This window comes from Eleutherodactylus coqui, chromosome 6 (genome assembly GCF_035609145.1).
Source record: "Eleutherodactylus coqui strain aEleCoq1 chromosome 6, aEleCoq1.hap1, whole genome shotgun sequence".
Classification (NCBI taxonomy): domain Eukaryota; kingdom Metazoa; phylum Chordata; class Amphibia; order Anura; family Eleutherodactylidae; genus Eleutherodactylus; species Eleutherodactylus coqui.
This window is the reverse complement of record NC_089842.1, coordinates 10,690,952-10,710,668: the sequence shown is the minus strand read 5'-3', so window position 1 is coordinate 10,710,668 and position 19,717 is coordinate 10,690,952. Positions and strand designations below refer to the sequence as shown.

Genomic DNA, 19,717 nt, shown 5'->3' with positions numbered 1-19,717 from the left:
TGAGCATACTCGCTAAGGGAAACTACTCGAGCGAGTAGTGCCTTATGCAAGTACCTGCCCGCTCGTCTCTAAAGATTCGGCTGCCGGCGCCGGTGAGTTGCGGGAGTGAGCAGGAAGAAGCGGGGGGGGGGGGGGGGGGAGATAGGGAGAGAGATCTCCCCCCCCCGTTCCTCCCCGCTCTCCCCGCCCCCCACTGACACCCGAATCTTTAGAGACGAGCAGGCAGGTACTCGCATAAGGCACTACTTGCTCGAGTAGTTTGCCTTATCCAGTATGCTCGCTCATCTCTAGTCACCTTAAAAAAAAAAAATGATTTTTTTGAAAGTGGAAATACCGGAACTGTAGAATGTGACCTGGACGCAGGCACATCAATGACCTTTGGTTATACAGAGGTTAAAGTGCCAAACGCTGGCGACGGGTTCCCTTTAAACGGCTTTCATATGTTGTCTCTGGTAATTCTACTCTATTAGGGGCCGTTCACATGGGACGCCTGCTAAAATCCGCACAACCTTTCCTTCCAAGCCACAAGATTAATTCCTGCAGCAGAAATAAGGAGGTCTTGTGTAATCGCTGCTGCGGATTTCTAACATACAGGAGATGGAACGCCATAAAACTCAGCAGAAACAAAGCAATCAATTCCTTAAGACCTTCTGAGGAACACATTTTGCAATTAAAAGTGCAACAAAATCCACATCTGCGCTGCGTCCAGTGGAAAGTTTCGTCCCGCGTGAAGGGTCCCGTACGGAGCACGCAGGGACAAAACAAACATCTACGATTGGCTAGAATTACTGGAGGCGTTTTAATGAAACAAATACTTGGCAGGGATATCTTTTCATTAGAAGATGTTAGAATTAAACCAACTCGTCTTGAGCCCCACAGCCGTCATCAGCCAAGGAACGCCGTCTACTTACTAGGATTTTGATGAATTCGACAAGTTACCACTCTTTAGATACATTGGCTCTATGTGCATGCATATACGTCTGCTAATCTGTCTAGTTCTAATAAAGTAAAACGTTAGTAACATTTTTTGTTTTCAAAAAGTTTTGTCTTCCGATGAAATGGCAGACCGATATAAAAAAAAAAAAAAAGACTATTCTAGCGTTACCTGTAGACAATCTACAGAAAACAGTCAAAACTTTTTTTCATTTTTGAAAATACTGGGATATCTGAGCTAAGTGTTTTTTAAGTTTTTGTCAGATACACGTTTAGTGTACGGGTTTAAAGCTACAATTCAAAAAATTGCTAAAAGTTACTAAAAACAGTCCGTAGTACAACATTTCTAAGTTACACCTAACTGTAGAATTAGCTTGTAAACTGATTGCGTCACTCCAGGACGTGGTGAACCGCCTTCAAATGTCTCTTGACCCTACGCTTTTCCTGAAAGCTCTTCCCACAAAGTGGGCAGTTATGTGGCCGCTCTCCGGTGTGAACCCTCTTATGTTTAGAAAAGTTGGAAGAATTATTAAACCTTTTGTAACACACATCGCACTGAAAAGGCTTTTCACCGGTATGGATACGTTGGTGACTAGAGAGAGCGGACGACTGGGTGAATCCTTTGCCGCATACTTGACAGACAAAAGGCCTTTCACCGGTGTGAACCCTCAAATGCTCTTTTAAGTCTGTAGCCCTTTTAAAACGCTTCGAGCAAACAAAACAAATGTAAGGTTTTGCCTCGATTTCGAAGTACTGACAGCCATCTTGGTCATCGTCATTGAATTGCGATTCCCAACATTCCATAGTCCTTTCTAACAGCATGTCTTCCTGGTCTGCCATGTCGGAAACACTGCAAGGTAGATCGCTCTCGATATTTCTGGGGCAGTTTTCGTTGTCACGTTGAATTAACTCCTTGGAAACTTTTGGCGATGGGATCTCTTTCAGATTCATTTCCACTTTAGTCTTCGGATCTTTAACCTGGTATTGAAATGAACATTTGGCAAGACCGACAACATCTTCATCACATTCATCATCAGTAGTATCAGATATCTCCACATATATGTCTTGCGCTACTTTAGGATGATAGTTGCTGTTTTCGGCTTTGGTTGATATGGTATTGCTACATTCATACGTAGGAGACCTTGAGAACTTTGGTTTATTGTTTACCTCCGAATTAACATGAAATGTAGTTTCGCCATTTAAGATGGAGCACTCCGACGCCAGATCTACGTCGTTCTGAAAATGTAGAACCGGTTTTGCCTTAATATCGGCCATTTTGAAAGGTTGCCTCTCTTTAAAGCTACTGGTGGTTATGGAAGGGGAAAGTTCATTGATAGTCAACTTTTCATTCGTTTCTTCCGGGATTTTCTTTTCGGACGTTAATTTAAAATCTTCATCGCTTAGCATCATTCTACCGAGATCTTTTTTGGTAAATAAAGCCCCTATGCCATTGAGATTGCTCATACTATTTTTAATTCGAAGTGGCTGTTTCGAAGGAGAGATGCTATCCTCCATTTTCACTTTTGCAAGGATATCTTGCATTGAATGGGTACGTTGGTGCTTTTTGAAATTGGAAGAATTATTGAAAGTTTTACCACAGACGTTGCAATGAAATGGCTTCTCCCCTGTGTGAATTCGCATATGTCCCGTCAACACTGAAGACTGAGTGAAACATTTATCACATATTCTGCAGCGATACGGCCGTTCTCCGGTATGGACTCGCTCATGGTCTTTCAAATCTGAAGTGCGCTTAAAGGCCTTTTCGCAGTAGGAACAACTGTACGGCTTTTCCTGCAGTAACGTACCGCTTCCCTGCTCTTCGTTAGTTAGATCTTCCGGCTGGCTATGAAAGCGTTTATGTTTTATAAAATTTGATGCATCCTTAAACAACTTTCCACATATATCACACTTATAGGTTTTTACTAGGACGTGAGTACGTTTATGGGTTAATAAAGAGGAAGACTGGGTGAAAGCTTTGGCACATAGTTCACATTTATAAGGATGTTCGTTTGTGTGTACATTGTAGTGGTCTTTCAAGTTGGTACTATTCTGAAACGGCCGTCCACAGATCTGACATTCAAAGTTATTACTGCCGTTGTGCATGTGTTCATGAAACATCAGCTCGGACACGTAATCAAATTTTTCAGAACAGATACCACATCGGAGTTCCGTCCTTGAGATTGGCTCTTTTTGACAACTTTCAATATCATCAAGTTCTCTTTTAACTTCAATAGTCGTACGATGTGGAACGTCTAACTTGTGAAAGTTTCCCAACTTCTTGGCCATTCCATCGTGAAGGCTTTGTATGGAAGTACTCATTATTAGGTCGCAGCTAGGGATGGATGGCAATTCTTTCGCACAACATTCAGGGTGCTCGAATTTTAACTTGTCATCGTCTTCTTTCTCTGCTGTGCTGAACGAGTGAAGTGGGGCAGGCGGTAGATGTTTTGTCATGCTCTAGTCTTTAATGAGAACGTCCTTTCCACCTAAACAAAGGTTACATAGAAACACACAAAAAGAATTAATATATGTCAGTGAAAACCACTACTGTACACTCAATGGGCGGCTTTACAAGGGATAACTATCGTTCAAATAGTCGCTCAATGGAGCGAAAGTAAGCAACAGTTGCTCCGTGTAAACAACTACCAACTGGGTGACGAGCAAGAACATGTTCACCATCGGCTTTGTTTCAGCTCACCTAGAAATCGTTGCAGTTGGTTATTGTCTGGTATAAACAGGTAATCTTTTTCTTTCAATGACTAGCCAACGATTTTGCAGGAAGCGCCTCGATCAGAGCGGCTCTAACTCAATGCCGATTTGGCTCCCACCTTTGTTAACATTTTCCCTCTCCCTTAACTCTTAAATAGATAAGTGCAAGTGGTCCCTGACAAAAAACAAAGTCCTTCCAGGAGAGAAGAATCAGATGCCTCAACACCAACTGTTCAGCTGAAGCAGCGGGAGACTGCAGTAGCGAGTATTCACTGGAAGACCGCTTGCACGTATTTATGTAGTCAATGGACTCTGCAACCAATGACCCAAGGTGTGTTGGGGAGTGGTTGAAATTTCAAAATGCACGCCCGCCAAAGAACCTCCCGCTCCCTACCCGACAGATAATATTTCCACCCATGTAAATGCTCCCAACAATTCGTTCAGCGATGGCAAAACTTGAACAAGTGAATAGAAATCATTTTGTTTGAACGCACAGTCATTCCTTCCTACACTTTGGCGACTACTTCAAGCGACTGTTCAGACAATAGTTGTCCCTTGTAAAGCCACTCGAAGGGATTTTCTATAAACTATGAAGACACAATCATTACTGGAGTACTCAAAGACAAGTAATAATTTTGCTTTTTGACCATGTTGTCAAGTGAGAATGTTTGTGTAATTTTTCTTTCATGGTTTTGCTGGTCACCATCAGAATGTTTTTGTGTTTTTTGCTTTCATGGTTTTGCTGGTCACCATCAGAATGTTTTTGTGTTTTTTGCTTTCATGGTTTTGCTGGTCACCATCAGAATGTTTTTGTGTTTTTTGCTTTCATGGTTTTGCTGGTCACCATCAGAATGTTTTTGGCTTTCATGGTTTTGCTGGTCACGTGACGTTTCGGTTAAACCTTTTAAAAAGTAAAAGATTAAAACAAATTTTTAGCAAGAAACCAGATGAAGGAACCAATCCATTTCTGAAACGGGTTGTACTTGCAAACAGAAGTATAAGGACTACTGCTTTTACACTCACTGCCCCTAAACAACTTGTCTTCTAAGGGAGTTTCTATAAACCAAGACCGGACATACTCCGCTACTCAACGATGTAAGTAATCATTTTTCTTTTTGCTGAAGTTGTCAAGCAAGAAAGTTCTTCTATTTCAAGATGCAAGTAGGGCGAGGCCCCCATGATTCTGTTCCGAGACGATGCTGCAATTTTCCAGAATAACCCATGTTGTTGTTAGCCGTTCACGACCCTCGGCGACCCTAAAGGCGAGCTCCTGCCATGTTTTTCGGTTTTGCACTGCTTCTTTCAGTTGGTTGATATCCACGCTAGTATTAGTTTGACAGTATCAAATAACCCATACACCAAGGTAATAACCGTGGCTCTCCAAGGTTTAGGCTGTCCACGATTTTGACAGCATGAACCTGGTGACAGGTTCCCCTTAAGTAGAAAAAGAGTGTGTGGTCACCATGGAGTTGGTGTAGTCTCCATGCTTAAACCGTTCAGGACCAAGGGTAACTGATGCCCCGGCATCCAGGTCACATTATGCAGTTCGCGCATCCCCACGTTTAAAAAAAGAAAAATCATAAAACTTTTTTTTATTTTTTGGTGACACAACTGGATGAGTGCTTTTTTTTTTGTGGGATGAGTTGTATTTTTCAATGGTTCCATCCAACCCACCATATAATGTATTGGAAGACCTTTTAAAATGTCTGAGTGAAACGAAATGGGAAAAGAACACAACTGCGCCATTTGGATGCATTCATGGTGCAATAAAAATTACATGGTTCGTTTTTTTTGTTTTTTTTCATGAAGACGGAGTGACCAGAAAAGTGCAATTCTGCCATTGTGGGTTTCTGTTTCTGGCAAAGTTAATCATGTGGGACTAATAATGTAATATTTTAATAAACAAGACCTTTACAGATGTAGCAATATCGAATCTCTAGATTTTTTTTGATCTGATGACTAGAAAAAGTTTTTTCTTTTAACTTTTAATATTCTTTATAATAATTAACTTTAATTTTTACTAGTCCCCCCCGGGGACCTGAACTTGTGATCATTTGATCGCTTATACAGTATAAGGCCTTAGTCAGACGGGCGTTTTTCGCACGATTTGCGGATCGCATGATGAATGTGCATGCGCAAATCGCGTGACTGGGGGCGAAAAATCGCAGGACCACACACACACACACACTAAAATGTTAAGACTCCTAAAAGATAGGGGACTTGAATATAAAAGAACACAAGGCCAAAAAATGAAAGTACAATAAATATTATAAAAAGATGAAAGAAATAATCTAAAAATATATGAAAAAAAAAAGCTAAATTGGTTGAGAAATTAAAAAAGTAACAAAATATAAAAAAATAAATAAACACATAAAAGTGGATAGAGAGACGCTGAGTGAGAGAATAAAACCTAATAGGTGTTTTCCAGTGGTTTGTTGGGACCGTAAGGAGTCGGGGGGTTTAGACGGCGGATGCAGAACACTCGGTTTGTTGTAGCCATTCATGATAGTAGATCTGTTTGTTGCCCACATATCCGAGATGCCAGGAACACTCCGATTGGTAGATATGCAGTGTGAGCCGCAGTGAAGGGCTGTTTGATCTCGTCGGCACGTTATTCTTCCTCCATCATCTTCCTTACAATTACCAGCCCCCTTCTGTACTCCCACTGGGCCAATCCCGTTGGTGTCGCCCCTTCGGTGTGGGCAGAAGGGGCCAAGATGTTCTTCAACCTCTAAAAATCATTCTTGGTTTGGCAGGAAAAATATTCTTGTTGTTTGTAATACTTTTCGGGCTCTGGCACACTCGCGTTTGTCTTGCACGTTTTTTTTTCATGCGATTGTCAAGGAGACGTTCTAATGTTAAAAACACCTGGCGCAAAAATTGCAAAGCACAGACTTACAAAGCGTCCATAACATTAGGAAGTCCCATTGACAATCGCGGGAAAAAAACGCAGCGCTATCGCGTGAAAAAAAGAAAGGCGCAGGAAAAACGGAAGTGTGCAGGAGCCCTAAGAGAATCTTCCTCATAAGGCCGGCTGCACACAGCGAGTCGGATTCCCCATGCTCAATCCCGCAGTAGAACCCGACCCTGTGCCCAGCTGGCATCCGCACGTACTTGCCTTCCTTTAATCTTCTCTGTACAGCGGAAGGTCTGCACCGCGAGCCGACAGACATTGCGGAAGGGTCACATATTGGACGGCTTCTGTTGCCTTTAACCCCTTCCCGCTCCAGGACGTACCATTACGTCCCGGGAGCCTGGTACTTCCCGCAAAAGGACGTACCGGTACGTCCTGGAGATAGCACGGGATCACATAAGATCCCGCGCTATCCCGCAGCGGGAGCCGGCTGTCAGTCACAGCCGGCGTCCCGCTCCAACAGCGGGGGGACATCGGAGATGCGCCCGCCGCTGTTAACCCCTTCCCTGCCGCGATCTAAGTAGATCGCGGCAGGGAAAGAGTTCACAGAGGGATCGCGATCCCTGTGTGTCTCCGGCCGGAACTCGCGATGTTATCGCGAGAGCCCGGCCTGTCACCATGGCAACAGGACGCCAGACACTGGCGTCCTGTATTGCCTGTGCCTATAATCGCTGTACAAGCGATAAGGCATGGCAGAGCAGTAGCTCTGCCATGCCTTATGACAGCAATCATAGGCACAGTGCTGCAAGTCCCTCAGAGGGACTCAAATAGTGTAAAAAAAAGAAAAATGTAAAAAAAAAAAAAAAAAGTAAAAAAACCCCTTTTTTATGCTTTTTCTAATATTAGCATAAAAAAAGGGGAAAAAAAAACTAAAACCCCACATATTGGATATTGACGCGTCCGTAACGACGTGTACAAAAAGTTGAACACGCTTTTTATTTTGTACGACAAAAAGCGTAAAAAAAACCGCTAAAAAACAGAGGCAAAATGCTAATTTTTAGCATTTTGCCTCACAAAAAATGCTATAAAAGTGATCAAAAAAGCCGTACATTTCCCCAAATGGTACCAATAAAAACTACAGCTCGTCTCGCAAAAAATAAGCCCTTAAAGAGCTCCGTACATAGAAAAATAAAAAAGTTACATGACTTTGAATGCAGCTATAGAGAAAAAAAAAAAAGATTTCCAAAAAAAAGGGGGTTTTATTGCAAAAAAGTGTAAAAACCTAAAAAAAAATATAACAATTTTGGTATCGTTGTTACCATACCGACCCGCAGAAAAAATTTAGTGTGTCATTTATGCTGCATGATTAACGCTGTAAAAAAAAAAAAAAAAAAAAAAAAAAAATCTATGGCAGAATTGATGCATTTTCTCTCCCTGTTATTAAAAAAAAAAATTAAAAAACATTTTTTACGATATTGTCTATATACCCAAAAGTGGCACCGATAAAAACTACAGATCGCCACGCAAAAAACAAGCCCTTATACGGCCGCGTCCACGGAAAAATAAAAAAGTTATGGCTTTTGAAAAATGGAGATGGAAAAATACCAAAAAAAAAAAATCGCTTGGTCCTCAACGCCAAAATAGGCCGTGTCATTAAGGGGTTAATGAAGCCGTCTAGGCGGAACCCACGCAAATATAAAAACATGCTGCGATTTTTCCTGCATGATTTAATAAAAAAAGAAAAAAAAAAAAAGACAAAAAAAACCCCCCACACAATTGATTTCCGCTTGTTTGCAGAAAAAAAAAAGCAGTTTTCCGTAGCACGTTATGGGCGGTACTTGTTGCGGAATTCAAGACGGACGTCTGCTCCAAATTCCGCAATGCAAAATCCACGTGTGTGCAGGCGGCCTGCAGGGGCCCGGCCCTCTCACAGCCTGATTGGATTCCGCCTTTTCAGTTCCCTTTTTCAATTAACCAGCGTTTTTATAATTATTGATTGTCCTTTGAAACTCCCATCTTTTGGGCAATCTCTTGGATTGGCCGTAGGGGGTGGGGGTGGGATTCTCTTTTCTAATGAAAGCTTTTAAAATGTAATTAGCTGTTGGAATCAACGGTCTTAGAAAAGGTTTCCGTGCCGCATGTTTTCACAAAAACACATAAATCTAAAAATACAACTTCATTAAAGGGGTTGTCTCGCGCCGAAACGGGTTTTTTTTTATTCACTAGGCCCCCCCATTCGGCGCGAGACAAACCCAAGGGATGGGTTAAAAAAAATATATATATATATTACTTACCCGAATCCCCGCTCTGCGACGACTTCTTTCTTCCTTCTCCAAGATGGCCGCCGGGATCTTCACCCATGATGCACCGCGGGTCTTCTCCCATGGTGCACCGTGGGCTCTGTGCGGTCCATTGCTGATTCCAGCCTCCTGATTGGCTGGAATCGGCACACGTGACGGGGCGGAGCTACGATGACGACGCGGGACCAACTCTCCGGCACGAGCGGCCCCATTCACCCGGCAGAAGACCGGACTGCGCAAGCGCGTCTAAAAACGCCAGAAGACAGCGAATTTAGACGGATCCATGGCGACGGGGACGCTAGCAACGGAGCAGGTAAGTGAATAACTTCTGTATGGCTCATAATTAATGCACGATGTACATTACAAAGTGCATTAATATGGCCATACAGAAGTGTATAGACCCACTTGCTGCCGCGGGACAACCCCTTTAAAGTTACCAGTGACAGGTGAACCCGTCGTTCTGCTTCAGCTTATAATAAAATGGCCCAGATCCGACTCGGGACCGTCCCATACAATCAAAAGAATCTTTGACAAAAACATATATGGGGTTTATTTAAAAAGGTTTCCCCAAAAGTCCCCATATAAAGATTGGAGTAACTCGGCACAAACCGCGTCTCCAACACGGGACCTTTTACCTGGAAACAAAAACGTGTCATTATATTTAAAATAGTTGTTTAACCGGCATCAAGGGGGCGGGGCCAAGACGCTTCTTGGGGGCCAGTAGACCTTCCTCATGCAGAACGCTGGTATAAAAGGATGTTCGATCCAGGGAGGCCAGATAAAAGATGTAGAGTGGAAACCATCATATATCTATGCGAGGAGATGCCCAATGCCAAGAATGTAGGATGGGGGGGGATCGTAACATATGTTGGTAGAAGATGGTCAATGTATTTAGACAGATTACTTGTGATAGACCCAAACCCGGAAATAATAAAGGCCCCCCTGGTGGTTCAGATAAGGATTTGTGAATCTTAGGGAGAGAGTAGAAATATGGCTGATGTCGCGGGGTTTTGGACGCAAATGTATTCTTTTTCTTCTTAGTGTTACAATTGTCTAAAAAGATACTTTGCAATAATACAAGGATTCTTGATGGATTTTGAAGGGTTAATATTAGTAGTAGTAGTAATAGTACCCCGTTTCCCTGAAAATAAGACATAGCACGATTTTCAAGCATTTTTGAGGATGCAAAATGATTTTTCAGGCTTTTTGAGGATGCTTGAAATATAAGCCCTACTCCAAAATTAAGCCCTGCCAACAGTTAATTTAAAAAGTCAATTAAAATAGTGTCCAGGCAGCTATACATGTAAAAAAGTTAAACCTTTTTGAACAAAAATTAATATAAGACACTGTCTTATTTTCGGGGAAACGGGGTAATAGAAATATTCTCGTTTGTGATAGGAGCGATCCATAACACCCCCCCCCCCCCCGCCCTCATTTTGTACTACAATCTCATGGTTCTCAGCCAACTTTTTTAGAGCGATTAGTTGCTCTTTGCACGTTCTAATCTTTTCTTTCTTCCTGACCGATCTACTGGAGTCTTCCAGGACCTCACCGTAGGGAACTTCAATAAAAAAGACCTCTGTTATCTACTGGGTACAAATTACTTTTTGGTTTTAGATCCATAAAAATGGGGTCTCCTAAAATACTATTGCCAAGAGCCTCCATCTCGACATAAGGTAAGACACTTGGTGATACTATTGGGATGGTTTTCAAATGTTTTTAGTGCAAAACGTCGAAGGGCAAATGTTCTAATAAAAGGTTTGAGATCCACAAATGACTCCAATAAGTTGGCTGTATCTGAAGGGCACAATGCCAACTCTGCTTAAAACCTCTTTTTCTGATGTTAAGACATATTTGGCAAGATTAAGAATGGCCTTACAAGATTCCTCTCCGGCTCCAGGTGTCAAGGTCCCTTTTTTCTTTGAGATGCTGAATTCCCCTTCTCCTGGATTTAGTCTTCTTTTGTGGCCACTTGGAAGAAGGCAGTTATTTTGGTCCTTCCTTCCAGCTGGGCCTCCCCAGGAGAGTGTAGTCTGCTCGACCTGAAGAATGCTTCGTCTGCCAAACTGAGAAGGATTTTTAGAGGTTGAAGAACATCTTGGCCCCCTCCTGCCCACGTCGAAGGGTCGGCACCAATGAAATTAGCCGAATGGGAGTAGAAGAGGGCGTTTTTAAATGTAAGAAGGCTATATTTGCCACGGGAGGAAGACTATTAAGATGGAGGGAGAAGAAGAACGTGCCGATGAGATCAAACACCCCTTCACTGCGGCTCACACTACATATCAACCTATCGGAGTGTCCTTGTCATCTCAGATATGTGGGCCGCACCAGGAATCACCTGCGAGAACAGGTGAACAAACACAGATCTGAGATCACGAATGGCTTCAACAAGCCGAGTGCGACCGGACATTCTCAGTCTGTTATAATAGGTCAGCCCTCATGTGTATGACACCAACAGAACCAATACCGGCAGGAGAAAGATCTACTGCCGCCATCATGTGATCGCCCCGACTCCGCACCGGCTCAACTAATAGTTGTTTTTCAATGCTACAGTTATATCTTCTCACTCAACTTCTCTCCATCTACATTGATTTTTTTTAATTTTTAATCAGTCTTAATTTCTGACTGTTCATATATTTGTTTAAATCTCAATTTTTAATATCACCTTTATTATTCTATTATAGTATTATTTTTATTTTACTTAACATCGTCCCATTTTAGATGTTTTTAGGTTCCTGCCCCGATCTTTTAGGATTCTTATCATTTTAAATATATATTTCTATTTTAATTTTTAATGCACATATAACCCCCCCCCCCCCAATACACAAACCCCCCTCCCCCGCATCTTTCTATATATTATTAACAATCATTTATCAGCTTTTATTGTATCTTTTATCATACTTTACTTTAGGTTCTATTTTATAGTTCAAAGGGTGTTTTTTTTTTTTATTTCCACCTTCAGAATTCGTTGTGTTTTCATTTCTTTTTTTTGTTGTTTTTATTAGATTTTAGGAAATTCTATTAAACATTTTTCTGTGACATTGTTTTTATAAGTGGTTTGATTTTAGGCCCTTAAGACAATATATTTTGTATTCATCCCATTTTCCCCATTTTGCGCGGTTTACATAGCTTTAATATTTTACATTATTTATTGGATTTTATGTATTTTATACCGCACTCTGTTGCACTTCTGTATTTTTACTTCATATGAAGTGATGGATGAGCGCATTACGCCCCGTATATCTACGCCGCAGCGCCCTGAATGGTCTTCCATATTGTTGTATCTGCGCTTCCCTCACACTAATTCTAAGATCCCTTCTGTCATCCTCGGGCTTTTTGGATCGCATTAGTGGAACCTCCGCTCGCTGAAATGCGCGCTGGAACGTGTTTTTTACCTGCCAAACGTTCCCCTGAAGCCGGAGCACTCCAACTATATAATATTATAAGATAGAAAGGGTAACTGAACAGAAAACAAGAGGTCATTGTGAAACGGGGTTTGGGGGATTCAGGCTAGAATATCCCCCCATTTAGCAAGCAGTAACTAAAATATCCAAGTGGCAAGCATTAAAATACATACCGTATATACTCAAGTATTAGCCGACCTGAGTATAAGCCGAGACAATAAGTTTCACCACAAAAAGCTGGGAAAACTTATTGACTCGAGTATAAGCCGAGCTAGACTCCAGTATATACTGAGTAAAAAAAAAACTCCCGCTGTCATCCCCCGCCGTCCTCTCTGCTTGGCTCTGTCAGTGCTGTGTAAGTAAGCGGTGTGATTGGATTGAGCGCCAGCCAATCACAGCTGGCGCTTGTTCCAATCACACCGCTTACTTACACAGCACTAACGGCAGGGGATTTGAAAGCCGAGCAGGAAGAATTCTAAATCAGCTTGATTGGCTGTGAATGATCGAGCACCGACTGCGATTGGCTGATGCTCGATCCAATCATAGCTCTTACTTACACAGCGCTGACGGGTGGTGTGGGGGGGATGATAGCGGAGACACAGACACCGGCTGGCAGGGGAGTATGGAGGGTTTTTGAAAGCCTTCCCTGACTCGAGTATAAGCAGATGGGGGGCTTTTTCAGCACAAAAAAAAATGTGCTGAAAAACTAGGCTTATACTGGGAGTATATATATACGGTATGTGAAATGCGCTTCAAGATAGGTTAAAAAATTGCTCAAAATAATTAAAGGGGTTTTCCAAGATTTTTTTTTTAAACTCTGTTTTTCCGCTATAAAATAACAGACAGACATACTCACCTCTCCCAGTTCCTTGCTGTGTCCTGCGCCGCCGCTCTGGGTCTTCCCTGTGATGTAATGTTTACAGGCTGCTGCCGGCAATGACAGAGCTCAATGCTCAATCACTGAGATCTGTCCTAGGCTGTAATCAAATACTGGGTACAGAAGACCAAACAGCGGCACAACAGATCAGGGAGCCGGGGGAGGAGATTGCTTTCAGTTACAGCCAGAAAAACATTGCCCAGGTTAGGTAGATATCATTTTGCATATCCACACCACTAGCTTGTGCTGACATGGGCTGTAGAATAGTATTTGTAGAAGAAGATGAAGCATATAAAACAGGGCCACGCTTGCCCTTCTCAACAGGGGAAGATAACGTATTAAAAGTCTCATCAGAGGAGGCCAATACACCTGTAGATGTTTGAGGACATTTCATACTGAGATTGCAGGAGACGTTGGGGGAGAACATTCCACTCTCTTCGCTGCATCGCAGCATTTCTCAGTCAAGCGATCAGAATGGTTAAAGCGTTCGTGCGTTCCACACAATCAACCTGCTGGATATTTAATATTGCCTCCAGAGTTGCACAGGTGGCCTCATAGAGTAAAGTATTTGCAGTAGCGTTCAGATGCCCGCGCCTGACTGCCACCATGAAGCGCGTGTGCACTGCCGGCCTCTTTCCTAATAGTCATCGCCTCTGCTATCGCTGCTCCTCCAGAGCAGAACTCGTGGTGCAGCACAACCCAAGGCAGAGTCAAAAGCTGAGCTAAGCAGCCAGCACAGCTGATGGAAGCTCTTCTGATTTGTCTCCACTGCTCACGGCACGCTCGAGGCCACGCCCGCCGGGGCAACATTACTACTAGGTGTTTGCTCTCATAATAAACATTTGGTACATAAAGCATGTCCGCCATCAGCCAACAAGTGCGCAAATATTTGCTTGTTACTTGGCTTATGGCATTGTTTATACAGACCAGAAGTGCTTGTTGGCAGCACCACTCCGTGTGTAAACAGGGCGATGTGCCGCCAATCGATTCAATCTATATGGGGCAAGCAATCGGATTACACTGACCCTCCGGTTCCAGGACTAAATCCTGCCCTGGGACTGGAGGAGGCCGTTATACACCTCCTGTGCTGATGCCCCGCCGAGCCAATGGTTCCAGGTCCCGTTTTCAGCCATCCAAGATGGCCGATACAATCTTCAGAGCCGTTGTGGGGGGTGTAATGCGTAAGCATTCCGGGGGATATTTGTATCGTCCGCTCCCTATGAAGGGTTTGTAATGGATTTGGAATAAAAGTTAACTCTCTTATATGAACTTCTTCTGAGCGCCGCAGTGAATATCCTCAGGAGCGTTGTACCGCCACGCCGGCAGAATATCCTCAGAGCGTTGTACCGCCACGCCGGCAGAATATCCTCAGAGCGTTGTACCGCCACGCCGGCAGAATATCCTCAGAGCGTTGTACCGCCACGCCGGCAGAATATCCTCAGAGCGTTGTATCGCCCGCCGCCGCAGTGAATATCCTCAGGAGCGTTGTACCGCCCGCCGCCGCAGTGAATATCCTCAGAGCGTTGTACCGCCACGCCGGCAGAATATCCTCAGAGCGTTGCACCGCCACGCCGGCAGAATATCCTCAGAGCGTTGCACCGCCACGCCGGCAGAATATCCTCAGAGCGTTGCACCGCCACGCCGGCAGAATATCCTCAGAGCGTTGCACCGCCACGCCGGCAGAATATCCTCAGAGCGTTGCACCGCCACGCCGGCAGAATATCCTCAGAGCGTTGCACCGCCACGCCGGCAGAATATCCTCAGAGCGTTGTACCGCCACGTCGGCAGAATATCCTCAGAGCGTTGTACCGCCAGGCCGGCAGAATATCCTCAGAGTGTTGTACCGCCACGCCGGCAGAATATCCTCAGAGCGTTGTACCGCCCGCTGCCGCCGCGGCTCTTCCTCCTCGCACCGGAACGTTAGAAGATTCCCGGATAAGGCCCGCTGTGTGTGAACCGCTCGCCTACTTGTACTCTTCAGACTACTTAATCCCCACAATGCACTGTGCCTGCGAGTGGCGGAACTCTGTGCACAAAACAATGGCTGTAGAGCCCGGGGAGAAAACCTGACTCCTCGTTTACTTGACATAAAGCCGGCACAGTCACACATTTTGGGGGTCTTCACCCCCCTTACATTCTGTTGGTTCTGCAGTCACATGATCGCACAGCATTGGGTCTCTCGATCTTCCGCCTTTAGGCTCGGTTCACAGGGAGCGGATTTGCAGAGGAAAATTCGTGCAGACTTTCGCCGCGGCAAATCCACATGTGGCCGCTAATCCCGGGATTAGCCAGCCAAGTGGACGAGATTTCTCAGAGATCGCTGCGGCTAATCCGTCAGAAACCGCCGCTGCGGCGCGGCTTTGCCAACCGCAGCCGCGGATTTGCCGACCGCAGCATGTCCATTCTTTTTTTCTTTCCGCTGCGACCGCGCTCTCCTCTATGGGAGCGCCGGCCGCAGCGGAAGGGCCGCTTCAAAGCCGCCGCGGTGGTTCTCCCTGCGGAAATCTCGCAGTTTTTGCTGCACCCAAACCGCGGGATTTGCGTCAGGAATCTGCCCCGTGGGAACCCAGCCTTAGGGTAGTGCCACCAGGAGGACTGGGGGTAGGGCACTTCTCGATCATCGTCTCCATACTAGCTATGATCTACCGCGTCAATGACGGTAACGAGCGCCGACAGCGTGCGGCGGTCATTAGAGGACAGGAGACCCGCCCGTGTTCGCGCTCGTTCACATCAGCGTTTTGGGTTCCGTTTTTAATGGATCCGTTTTTTGGGGGTTTTTTTTTAAACAAAACTGGGAACAAAATGGAATTAAAAAAATCAGAAACTGCAGTTTCCCGGATCTGGTAACGGATCGGCCAAAAACGGTCCCTTTTTATCAGTTTGGTTACATTAACCCCTTGTAACGGATCTGCGGGTCGCCGCCGTTTCTCCTCTCTTCTGCGCTCATTTAAGAACGGATCCGTTAGACAACAAAGACGGAACCCAATGTAACCCTTTATGTTCCGCTCCGTCACCCCGCGGCCACAATGTGTCTTTTCCGTTCACTTCTCGGGTTTTTTTACGTTTTTTGTTTTAAATGCCGCAGTTCGACAGGTTTTATAAAAAAAAAAAAAAAATGGAAGCCGACGTAAAGGAACCGAAGTCGCCATAACGGAAGCGCGGAAAACGAAGCAAACAGAAGCTTTATCCCCACTGTGCGATGCAGCCGGCGAACGTAAAACACGAAGGCTGATGAGGGCGGCGAGACGCCCGGCGGGGGGACATCTGCTGCGCCTAACATCCAGGGCAAATCCGTGCGGAGCGGAGAAATACCGCGATCCCTGCGGCGTCCCTCGTATCGCCTGGATTTTGCGGCAGATTTCATGATGTTATAGAGGAAGAGGGAGAAATCCACAGAGACTGATGGGCGGGGGTTAAAAAGAAAAAAACAAAGCGCCGGGCGATCGCCGGGTGGAAGCGTGCCGCAGCGAGCGGGATCCCGGATCGGGGAACACAGTTCTGCAGCATCTCTCAAAAAACAGATTTCCCGTCGGCCGCGCAGCGCTCAGAAACCGTACCTTCAGCGGAAAAACCAAACCGCCTGCATGGGAAAACAATGTAGGGAGACCGTCAGCCGGGGGGGGGAAGGAGACCGTCAGCCTGGAGGGAGGGGGGGGGGGGGCAAGGAGACCGTCAGCCTGGAGGGAGGGGGGGGGGGGGCAAGGAGACCGTCAGCCGGGAGAGAGGGGGGGGGGGGCAAGGAGACCGTCAGCCGGGAGGGAGGGGGGGGGAGGGCAAGGAGACCGTCAGCCGGGAGGGAGGGGGGGGGAGGGCAAGGAGACCGTCAGCCGGGAGGGAGGGGGGGGGGGAGGGCAAGGAGACCGTCAGCCGGGAGGGAGGGGGGGGGGGAGGGCAAGGAGACCGTCAGCCGGGAGGGAGGGGGGGGGGGAGGGCAAGGAGACCGTCAGCCGGGAGGGAGGGGGGGGGAGGGCAAGGAGACCGTCAGCCGGGAGGGAGGGGGGGGGGGAGGGCAAGGAGACCGTCAGCCGGGAGGGAGGGGGGGGGGGGAGGGCAAGGAGACCGTCAGCCGGGAGGGAGGGGGGGGGGGAGGGCAAGGAGACCGTCAGCCGGGAGGGAGGGGGGGGGGAGGGCAAGGAGACCGTCAGCCGGGAGGGAGGGGGGGGGGGAGGGCAAGGAGACCGTCAGCCGGGAGGGAGGGGGGGGGGGGAGGGCAAGGAGACCGTCAGCCGGGAGGGAGGGGGGGGGGGAGGGCAAGGAGACCGTCAGCCGGGAGGGAGGGGGGGGGGGAGGGCAAGGAGACCGTCAGCCGGGAGGGAGGGGGGGGGGAGGGCAAGGAGACCGTCAGCCGGGAGGGAGGGGGGGGGGAGGGGAAGGAGACCGTCAGCCGGGAGGGAGGGGGGGGGGGAGGGGAAGGAGACCGTCAGCCGGGAGGGAGGGGGGGGGGAGGGGAAGGAGACCGTCAGCCGGGAGGGAGGGGGGGGGGGAGGGGAAGGAGACCGTCAGCCGGGAGGGAGGGGGGGGGAGGGGAAGGAGACCGTCAGCCGGGAGGGAGGGGGGGGGGAGGGGAAGGAGACCGTCAGCCGGGAGGGAGGGAGGGGGGGGGGGGAGACCGTCAGCCGGGAGGGAGGGAGGGGGGGGGGGGGGAGACCGTCAGCCGGGAGGGAGGGAGGGGGGGGGGGAGACCGTCAGCCGGGAGGGAGGGAGGGGGGGGGGGGGAGACCGTCAGCCGGGAGGGAGGGAGGGAGGGGGGGGGGGGGAGACCGTCAGCCGGGAGGGAGGGGGGGGGGGGGAGACCGTCAGCCGGGAGGGAGGGAGGGGGGGGGGGGAGACCGTCAGCCGGGAGGGAGGGAGGGGGGGGGGGGAGACCGTCAGCCGGGAGGGAGGGAGGGGGGGGGGGGAGACCGTCAGCCGGGAGGGAGGGAGGGGGGGGGGAGACCGTCAGCCGGGAGGGAGGGAGGGGGGGGGAGACCGTCAGCCGGGAGGGAGGGAGGGGGGGGGAGACCGTCAGCCGGGAGGGAGGGAGGGGGGGGGAGACCGTCAGCCGGGAGGGAGGGAGGGGGGGGGGGGGGAGACCGTCAGCCGGGAGGGAGGGAGGGGGGGGGGGGGAGACCGTCAGCCGGGAGGGAGGGAGGGGGGGGGGGGGAGACCGTCAGCCGGGAGGGAGGGAGGGGGGGGGGGGAGACCGTCAGCCGGGAGGGAGGGAGGGGGGGGGGGGGAGACCGTCAGCCGGGAGGGAGGGAGGGGGGGGGGGAGACCGTCAGCCGGGAGGGAGGGAGGGGGGGGGGGAGACCGTCAGCCGGGAGGGAGGGAGGGGGGGGGGGAGACCGTCAGCCGGGAGGGAGGGAGGGAGGGGGGGGGGGAGACCGTCAGCCGGGAGGGAGGGAGGGGGAGACCGTCAGCCGGGAGGGAGGGAGGGGGAGACCGTCAGCCGGGAGGGAGGGAGGGGGAGACCGTCAGCCGGGAGGGAGGGAGGGGGAGACCGTCAGCCGGGAGGGAGGGAGGGGGAGACCGTCAGCCGGGAGGGAGGGGAGGACCGGCAGCTGGGAGGGAGGGGGAGACCGGCAGCCGGGAGGGAGGCAGGGGGGGGGGGGGAGACTGTCCGCCGGGAGGGAGGGAGGGGGGGGGGGGGAGACCGTCAGCCGGGAGGGAGGGAGGGGGGGGGGGAGACCGTCAGCCGGGAGGGAGGGGAGGACCGGCAGCTGGGAGGGAGGGAGGGGGAGGACCGGCAGCTGGGAGGGAGGGAGGGGGAGGACCGGCAGCCGGGAGGGAGGGAGGGGGGGGGGGGAGACTGTCCGCCGGGAGGGAGGGGAGGGGAGGGGGGGGAGGGAAACTGTCAGCAGAGAGGGGGAGGAGGGAAACCGTCAGCAGAGAGGGGGAGGAGGGAAACCGTCAGCACAGAGGGGGGAGGAGGGAAACCGTCAGCACAGAGGGGGGAGGAGGGAAACCGTCAGCACAGAGGGGGGAGGAGGGAAACCGTCAGCAGAGAGGGGGAGGAGGGAGACAGTCAGTCAGTGGAGCGGAGACCGTCAGCAGGAGTGCCAGCTGCTGGGAGCATTACTGCCGCTGAACTCCTCGTCTGTCGGTAGACATTAACCCTGTGTGGTAGATCCCCCGCGCCCCCCGCCGTCCTGCTCCTCCTCCCCCATCACTGCCGGCCTAGACAGGCACAATCTCAGCGCCCATTGTCGTCCCCTCTGCCCACACTTCGGGGTCTCCGCTCGGAGCAGAGCACACGGCCGGCCCCCAGCGCCCCTCCTCCCCGGTGAGCAGCCGTTACCTTCCGCAGGACGGATCCTCCACCCGCCGCCGCCGCCCGCAGGAGACAAACTTTCAGCCAACAGAAGTAAATGGAGCCGCTGGGGATGCTAAATCCTGCTGGTGAAGGACCTGCGATGACGTCATGGCCACGTGACCAGCCGGAGTGGGAGGGGCCAGGCTGCAGGCGGGGAGGAGTCTGCTGTTTATAGATGTGACAGACCTGATGAGCCGCTTATGGAGACGGATGAGCCGAGGAGAAAACATCTGCCTGCCGGCCCGCGCCTCCCCTGCACACAACTGCACGCCGGCCGGCACTGCAGACAGACTGACTGACAGACAGACAGACTGACAAACACACCGCTGCACGCCTGCCGGCAGTGCA

General features: G+C 49.2%; 1 protein-coding gene across 1 annotated transcript; it reads right to left on the bottom strand.

The window, feature by feature from the left end:
* Window positions 1-330: 330 nt before the first annotated feature.
* Window positions 331-19,479, bottom strand: LOC136631815 (zinc finger protein 271-like). The gene is made up of 2 exons (XM_066606205.1): window positions 19,355-19,479; window positions 331-3,419 (listed from the first exon to the last, which is right to left on the bottom strand). Exon 2 carries the CDS (start codon window positions 3,385-3,387, stop codon window positions 1,324-1,326), a length of 2,064 nt encoding a protein of 687 aa, XP_066462302.1. The 5' UTR covers window positions 3,388-3,419; window positions 19,355-19,479; the 3' UTR covers window positions 331-1,323.
* Between the last annotated feature and the right edge of the window lie 238 nt (window positions 19,480-19,717).